At 38.5% G+C, this 9,401-nt stretch overlaps 1 protein-coding gene across 1 annotated transcript in view; it reads right to left on the bottom strand.

The window, feature by feature from the left end:
- Nucleotides 1–1,178: 1,178 nt before the first annotated feature.
- LOC110288038 (zinc finger protein 431-like) overlaps nt 1,179–9,401 on the bottom strand; it is a 21,539-nt gene continuing 13,316 nt past the window's right edge. Inside the window, exons 2-4 of the mRNA XM_021154494.2 lie at nt 5,805–5,931; nt 5,538–5,598; nt 1,179–4,385 (exon numbers count right to left, since the gene is read on the bottom strand). Of these exons, the coding sequence (XP_021010153.1) occupies nt 2,573–4,385; nt 5,538–5,598; nt 5,805–5,931 (2,001 nt within the window). The 3' untranslated portion in view covers nt 1,179–2,572. The remainder of the gene's footprint in view (nt 4,386–5,537; nt 5,599–5,804; nt 5,932–9,401) is intronic.

Consider the following 9,401-nt stretch of genomic DNA (forward strand, 5'->3'; position numbering starts at 1 on the left):
GTAGAAGAACCTTGGCTATATCTGGAACACAGCCTCTTTGTGCTCTCTGAAATCACTTTCCAGAAGTTTTTACCTCAATGATGCTGGTCTCTTCCTAATCACCACTAATTTCTTAGCTGAAGCTAACCAGCATCAGTAGTCCCAGTAATGCAAAGTTTTCAATTTAGTAGTTCTGGTATCTTGTTTATCACAGCTGATTCTTCAGCCCAGGGTAACCAGAACCACAGAATCTTTTCAATCAAAATAGCAACAATCCATAAGAGATTTTAATCTTCCCTCAGTAATTTCACAAGCCAGGTCTTCATCTTCTGCACTGTTCTCAACATTATCTTCCAAGCTCCTACAGAACATCCCACAGAGTTCTGCGGGTTTATTCAGCTTACACTTCCATGATGCTGTTCATCTCCAAAGGAAGTCAGGAGTAGAACTAAGCAGGTCAGGAAGCAGGAGCTGATGCAGAGGCTGTGGAGGGATGTTACTTATTGGCTTGCTTCACCTGGCTTGCTTGGCTTGCTCTTATAGAACCCAAGACTAGTAGAACTAGGGATAGCACCACCCACAATGGGCCATCCCCACTTGATCACTACTTGATGAAATGCCTTACAGCTGGATCTCATGGAGGCATTTCCTCATCTGAGGCTCCTTTCTTTGTGATAACTCCAGCTTGTGTCCAATTGACACACAAAACCAGGCAGTACACCTGGCAACAGACAACCAAGAAATGCCTCAAAGTCACATCACACAACAAACCTAACACAAGAGATATATTGGGAGGGACAAACCCAGGAAGATGGCTGCCTGACCAGAAGCAGAAGAGAACTGGGCAGAACCAGATGTAGAAGATCCAGGCTTTAAAGTATGTGCCTACTTTCAACCACTTGAGGATATGCAATAAACCTGGAAGGTATAATAAGAGCAGAGCTCAGCACAGGTGTGTATATTTACTTTATTTTGCTGTTGCTGTGAGCAAACAGCTAGCAAGAAACAAAGAAATCGGACATGCCTGTCATCCTAAGAGCAGGCAGTGAGGAGAAGATCAGACATTCAAGGTCACCCCTAACTACAGTACAAACCAAAAGTAAATGAAGACAGGAAAGAAAAAAAAAGGAAGGAAGAAAAAGAAAGAAAGAAACAAAGAAAGAAAGAGAGAGAGGGAGGGAGGGAGGGGGAGAGAGAGAGAGAGAGAGAGAGAGAGAGAGAGGAAGGAAGAAAGAAAGAAGGAAGAAGAGAGAATGTAAGTAAAAGATGGCAACAGGTAATGATGGAGGAAATATAGAAAAGATGAAAAGAGGAAGGAAACAAAGGATAAATGTTAAAATGTTTAAAAGTTAGCAATGATTATTGATGATGTGCTTGCTTTAACTTTAGTTCCTTTATTTTTCCTTTTAATTCAGCCAGGGACCTAATCCCATGTATGGCAAAACCCAAGATTGTGGTGTGCCTTCCCTTAACTCTCTAGAACTCCCCTCAGTTAGCTGTTTCAACATTCCCTGAGACTCTGTTCCACCCCCTTTGCCTGCATTTCTTGTAGACAGGATTTTAGGGTTGAACCTTTTGAGGGTGGGTTGGTGTCTCTATTGCTCCTCTGGGGTTCCTGCCTGGCTACAGGAGATGGCCTCCCCAGGTTCCATACCCCCAATTTCATGACTCACATCTAGGGTAACCTTCACTGATTCTTGGGTGCCTCCCTTATCCCAGTGTTTTTTTCTTTACCTGGAGATTTCCCCTTCCTTCTCTCCCATAAGTCACAGATTTCCATTCATATTTGTGGCCATCTAGCCATCTCTCCTGTTCTCTCCACACCTGAAGCCGCCATTCCGTCCCATCTCCCTCCCTCCATCTGCTGCTTATGACTATTTTGGTTGAGCCATCTCCCTCCCTCCATCTGCTGCTTATGACTATTTTGGTTAACCTCTTTTATAAGCTGCTTTAGACATAGTGTTTTTCTACAGAAACATAAAAAGCACTTTTGTAAATATATTTGCAAGACATATAACAACCTTCAATATCTACTCAAAATCTTTCAAAATAAAAAGCATTATACCTGGATGAGCTATTTCATATCATTGTTCAAGAATATGATTATAAGTGCAAACAAAATAAACAAGGATTATTGTGTTTGCAAGTGTAGACAAAAGAAAGAGGTACCTCACATCATAATGTTTGAATGGGTTGTTGGCCCTTGTCACTTTTTTTTTTTGTCTAATCTTGTGAAACTGAATGTTAGTGTGACAGCTATACATATCACAAATCCATTATAGTTATAGACTTTCTCTCCAGGAGAAATACTTTCATGATGATGAAGATGGCAGAAATGTTCAAATATTTGACCATATTAAATATATTCAAGTTTTGCCCCAGTATGAATTATTTCATGATGACTAAGGCTTGTGAAATGTGAAAAGGCTTGATCTGATGTAGTGTACATTCATAGTTTCGCTCCAGTATGGATTTCTTACGTAAAGATGAAGATAATAGAAATGTACAAAGGCTTCACCATATTAAATATACTCACAGAGTTTCTCTACAATAATGTTTCTTTAGTACTCTGAAGATGTCTGACATGCCAAGGCTATATCACATTGATTACAGTCACAGGGTTTCTCTCCTGTATGTGTTGTGTTCTTTTATGATATTGCAGACCACTTTGACAATTGAAGGGTTTACCACACTGCTTACATTCATAGGGTTTCTCTCCAGTATGTGTTCTTTTATGTACTTGGAGATTACTGTGATTTGCAAAGGCTTTGCCACATTGCTTGCATCCATAGGGTTTCTGTCCAGTATGTATTCTTTTATGTTTTAGGAGAAGAGTGTTTCGAGCAAAGGCTTTATCACATTGGTCACATTGAAAGGGTTTCTCTCCAGTATGTGTCCTTTTATGTATTTGAAGATAACTGTGAAGTACAAAGGCTTTACCACATTCACTACATTCATATGGCTTCTCACCAGTGTGTGTTTTTTTATGATTCAGGAGACTAGTTTGACATGCAAATGCCTTATCACACTGATTACATTCATAGGGTTTCTCTCCAGTATGTGTTCGTTTATGCTTTTGCAGACCACTNTGANACCCAAAGGATTTACCACACTGCTTACATTCATAGGGTTTCTCTCCAGTGTGCGTTTTTTTATGCACTTGGAGATTACTATTACTTGCAAAGGCTTTGCCACATTGCTCACATTCATAGGGTTTCTCTCCAGTATGTGTCCTTTTATGTGTTAGGAGATGACTGTTTTGTGCAAATGCCTTATCACACTGGTCACATTCAAAGGGTTTCTCTCCAGTATGTGTTCTTTTATGTATCTGAAGATAACTTTGAANTACAAAGGNTTTGCCACATTCANTACAGCCATAGAGTTTNTCTCCAGAATGTGTTCTTTTATGATACAGGAGACTAGTTTGACATGCAAAGGCTTTATCACATTGATTACATTCATAAGGTTTCTCTCCAGTATGTGTTCTTTTATGTCGTACAAAATGGTTGCTTTGTGCAAAGAATTTACCACATTGATTACATTTATAGGGTTTCTCTACAGTATGAATTCTTTGATGCCTTCGAAGATGACAGCGAAGAGTAAAGGCTTTATCACACTGGTTACATTCATAGGACTTCTCTCCAGTATGTGTTCTTTTATGCTGTTGCAGATCACTTTGACATGCAAAGGCTTTACCACATCGCTTACATTCATAGGATTTCTCTCCATGATGTGTTTTTTTATGCTGTTGGAGACCACTCTGACATGCAAAGGATTTACCACATTGCTTACATTCATAGGGTTTCTCTCCAGTATGTGTTCTTTTATGTAATTGGAGACTGCTGTTTTGTGAAAAGGCTTTACCGCATTGGTTACATTCATAGGGTTTCTCCCCAGTATGAATTCTTTCATGCCTTTCAAGATGACTGTGATGTATAAAGGTTTTATCACAGAATATACATTCATAAGGTTTCTCTCCAGTATGCGTTCTTTGATATACTTGGAGATTAGTATAACATGCAAAGTCTTTTCCACTTTGCTTACATTTAACAGTATGCATCCTTTCATGCTGTTGAAGATGACTGTGTTGTGCAAAGTCAGTACCACAGTGATTATATTCATAAGGTTTCTCACCTGTATGAACTCTTTTATACCTTTGAAGAGAATTGTGACATACAAAGGCTTTACCACATTGGTTGTACTTATAAGATTTGTCTCCACCATGTGTTCTCTTATGTATTTGGAGACTACTGTGATATGCAAAGGCCTCAAGATATTGAATAATTTCATAGGGTTTCTCAACAGTATGAATTTGTTGATGCCCTTGAGGATGGCTCTGATATGCAAAGACTTTACCACATTGAGTAAATTCAGAGGGCTTCTCTTCAATATGACTTTTTTCATGCCTGCAAAGATAATTGGTACATGTGAAATCTTCTCACATTCATTACACATGAGTCTTTTTATCTGTGTGAATTAATTTTAAAATTTGGTCAAATTATAAAGAGCAATCTGATATTAAGGTATTATAAGTATTTTACATTCATGGTGTTCACCTTCAGGCTGGGCTGCTATGCATCTTTGAAGATGCATGTCATGTAAGATCATTGACTAAATGGCTCACATTTACAGCATCGTTTTTCTGCAAGAGGCTTGTTAAATATTTGAAGAGAATGGAAGAACCCAGAACTTTATCACACGTATTGTATTCATTAATTTTGCTATATTGTGAGTCATAATACATTTGCAAAGTGATCCTAGGCAAACAGAAGTATTTCCACATTTAGTACTCATAGCAGATATTCTGCAGTGTGAGATTGTACATGGCCCCAATAAAGTTTGAAATTGAATTATTTGTAAACTTGTAGCACATTCAAAGAGGCTACTCCAAGTGGGGACTACTATGTATCTTCTAATTGCTGTTCTGGTTGAGACAGAGGTTCATTGCTACTTTCAATATTTCTATATTAATATGGCTGGTATCCATTGTGACATATGATAGTAATATGAAAAGAAGAACAGTAAGTGAAGAGATTCCACATTGCATTCAAATAATTTGCCCTTTTATCCTTATATACATGTGGTATAGGGATTAAGGTTTTTTACACATCCTTGACTCTAATAAGCTGTCCCTATCACTAAACTTAGCTACATTATTACAAGTATGTGAGTGATTTCAGCTTTACTGTGGACTATTTTCCTCTTAGAAGGTTTTGGACATAGGCTAATCACCTAATCAATGTGTGTACCCTTTGCAATATCTGAGTGGTAGTCGGTTGAACAGATTGGCAGTTCTACAGCATAAGCTCTACTGGGCTGTGGTCCTAATGGTGAGATCTGTTAAGGCATTGTTTCTTTGTCTTTGCATGTAGAGGAATGCTGCCCAAGCACAAATTAGATACCAGGCATTGGTGTACATGGTTTTGGGAGAATTTAGTGATCATCCATAACTTAAAGCAGTGCTTTTTTTCCCCCACCCTGTTACTTTTCTTTAAAATTTGCAGGACACCTTAAAATGTGTTCCGAGACATTCTTAAGAGTTTCCACATGCAGATTACCTTCCACGTCTTCTAGAACTTCGAAAATGTTCTTCAGTATTATGGTCTTCCCAACTGTAGCCTAAATATAATGCCAGAGAACGTATGTTATATTATTGGAAATTAGGCAAAATGTAAATTACTATCTGCAGTGAACCTTAGAACCATGCTTGATTTATTCACCTTGGTCTTCCTCATTCTCAACAGAAATTACAAGAGGAAACACCAATAAAAAAACAAAAACCACTTCTCCCTATATTTTAAAAAGTGAAAAAAATTCACTCTTACCTATAGCAGCAAGATTCCTGTAGGTCTCCAGCATCACATCTCTGTAGAGATTCTTCTGAGAAGAATCCAGCAAAGCCCACTCTTCCCGAGTGAAGTTCACATATACATCATCATAGGTCACAACACCCTGAAATATTCCATACATGTGTACATGAGAAAGCATAATATGGACAATACTGTAAATGTATACTTCATTGAGAATATGTTCATATAATTCTGGTGCTTCCTCCAATTATTTCCTGAAACAAATGTCCTTATGTAATTCCAAATTAATTTTATAAGGAAACTCAGTAACAAACAAAGTTCATCTGTGTCATTTTTGCACCCCTTTGATAGGATAAAGAGTTGCAAGAGAAATGGCAGCTAACAGCCAATAAAGACATACAAAAAAACAGATCAACAGTACTGACTACACATCAGATAAATTGTATGATCAATTGCTAACTACAAAAATGATGAGGATGCTGGTGTATTCTCTCATGCTACCCCAACACTCAGGAGGTAGACACAAGTGTATCTCATTGACGTGGATTCCAGCCCGGTCTAAGCAATGCGTTTTAGGACAGCATGAGGTACATATTAAGACACTGATTGCCCTGAAAACAAATCAATCAATCAATCAAACAAAGAGAAAAGTAGAAAGACCTCAGAGTTCTTTACTGGAGTTCATACAAATAATTGTACATTCATTCCGTTGTGTATTCACATTCCAGAAACCTGAAGTGTGCAAGTTTAAACAGTAATATTAATAAAATCTTAATAAAAGGGAATGCATGTTTAAACAGTTATAAATGGACAGATAAAAATATCAGCAGTATAAATGTTGACCATGAATTAGCAACATAGGCAAGGAGAGGTGCTCACTAGATGTATTGCCAGTTTTGCAAAAAATTGAGGCTAATTGCCAGTATTTCCATGGAGGCCCATAACTATCCATTATACCAAGTTCAGGAGTTCTGAGGCCACATTCTAAGTACTTTGAGAATGAGGCCATAACATATGATGTACATATTCATGCATACATGGAAAATACTCATATTTATTTAAAAATTTGAAAACAAACAAAACAGCTAGTAATAATGCCAATACTTGCTATCGAATGGAATACCCATGTAGATTTAGTGTCATAAATACAAGACATCCTGATAAATTTAATACATTGTCTGCCAAATTTTAAAATTCCAGATGTGGATGAAAGTCATAACTACAGCATATGCTTTCATGTACAAAAACTTACATTCTAGGCTCATAAGCTCATAATACAGAGACAAACCTAGCTAGTCATTTTGGCCCACATCTGTTCCCATCACTATGGAGTCAGAGTTATATGGATTATCAAATTCATAATTCCTACTTTCAAGGCAACCAGCGCTACACAGAGATACTTTGTCTTCGATATGAAAAACAGACAAAAATACATAGTAAAAAATACAAAAAAAAATCATTCTAGCAAAGTAGCATAGCATTGAATAACAATTACTTCTACAGCATCTTTGTGACTTATGGATAGAGTCTTTAATGGTCAGGACATGATGGCAGAAGAATGAAGCTAACTGATGAGTTTCAATGACAACAGAGTGGACACAAAGAAAAGGAAAAGGTATGAGTGAGTGTATAGATACTCAAATAACATCCCCATTTTGTAATTGAAAGGCTACTCTACAAATCCTTCCCTAAGGTCCTCAAAAAAGCCACAGAGGAGAGACTAGAAATCAAAGTCATCATACTATGTAGGAGCTTTTATGAGTCAATCAACTACACTGTAATTCTGGTCACTATAGGCTCATCGTCATCATTTCATGAAAATATATGCCTTCCGGTTGGTGCCAGCACCAGGCCACCTTGGGCCTGAACTTGGCGGACAGTCCCATGGTCCCCAGAGGACTCTCCACTCCTCAGCCACCCTAGCACACCCAGGATCACTGGGAAGTAGAACACAACATCTGTTCCAACAGAACGATGCCTGGGGCCAGTTGGAACACAGATGCAGGAACCCGCCTGAGCAATGGCTCAGGTTCCTTCAGGTCAGCGCTGGTCTACCTTGGTTTCAAACTCAGTGGACAGACCCATGGTCTTCAAAGGAGACACCACTTCCAGGCGATCTAACACAGCCAGGATCTTAGGATCCCAGGATCCCAGGAGCTTGGTCACACAAGGATCTAAGGGTCTCAGAGGAAGCTTGAGTGCCAAGAACTCTGACACACCTAGAATCTCAGCATCACAAGATCCCAGGATCCCATGATCACAAAGACAGCTGAACTCTTAGAAGTTCTGACTCAACTGGGATTACAGGAAGGACAGGCTCCAATCAGATATATCGAGGGTAGGGAGCACTTGAGATAATCAGATGGCTGGAGGCAAGGATAAGAACAGAAACACCAGATACCAAGGTTACTTGGCATTATCAGAATCCAACTCTCCCACCGAAGCAAGTCCTGGATATACCATCACAAAAGAAAAGCAAGATATGAATCTAAAGTCACTTCCCATGATGATGATGGAGGACTATAAGGACATAAATAACTCCCTTAAAGAAATACAGGAGAACATATCCAAACAGGTGAAAGAATTGAACAAAACCATCCAGGATCAAAAAATGGAAGTAGAAACAATAAAAAAAAATCACTAAGGGAGAAAACTCTGGAAAAAGAAAACCTAGAAAAGAAGTCAGGAGCCATAGATGCAAACATAACAAACAGAATACAAGAGATAGAAGGGAGAATCTCAGGTGCAGAAGATACCATAGAAAACATTGACACAACAATCAAAGAAAATGAGAAATACAAAAAGCTCCTAACCCAAAACATCCAGGAAATCCAGGACACAATGAGAAGACCAAATAGGTTAGAGACGAAAGATTTACAATTTAAAGGGCCAGTAAATATCTTCAACAAAATCATGGAAGAAAACTTCACCAACCTAAAGAAAGAGATGCTCATGAAGATACAAGAAGCCTACAGAATACCAAATAGATTGGACCAGAAAAAAAAATTCATCCTGTCACATAATAATCAAAACACCAAATGCACTAAACAAAGAAAGAATAGTAAAAGCAGTAAGGGAAAAAGGTCAAGTAACATATAAAGACAGACCTATCAGAATTACACCTGACTTCTTGCCAGAGACTATGAAAGCCAAAAGATACTGGGCAGATTTCATACAGACCCTAAGACAGCACAAATGCCAGCCCAGGCTACTATACCCAGCAAAACTCTCAATTACCATAGATGGAGAAGCCAAGGTGTCCAATGACAAAAACAAATTACACAACATCTTTCCACAAATCCACCCATTCAAAGGATAATAAAGGGAAAACTCCAACACAAGAAGAGAAACTATGCTCTAGAAAAAGCAAGAAAATAATCTTTCAACAAACCTAAAAGAAGATAACCACATTGTACTGACTGATTTTGTGAGTCAACTTGACACAGGCTGGAGTTATCACAAAGAAAGGAGCTTCAGTTGGGGAAGTGGCTCCATGAGATCCAGCTGTGGGGCATGTTCTCAATTAGTGATCAAGGGGAAAGGCCCCTTGTGTGTGGGACTATCTCTGGGCTGGTAGTCTTGGGTTCTATAAGAGAGCAGGCTGAGCAAGCC

Source organism: Mus caroli, unplaced genomic scaffold (genome assembly GCF_900094665.2).
Source record: "Mus caroli unplaced genomic scaffold, CAROLI_EIJ_v1.1 scaffold_10999_1, whole genome shotgun sequence".
NCBI lineage: Eukaryota > Metazoa > Chordata > Mammalia > Rodentia > Muridae > Mus > Mus caroli.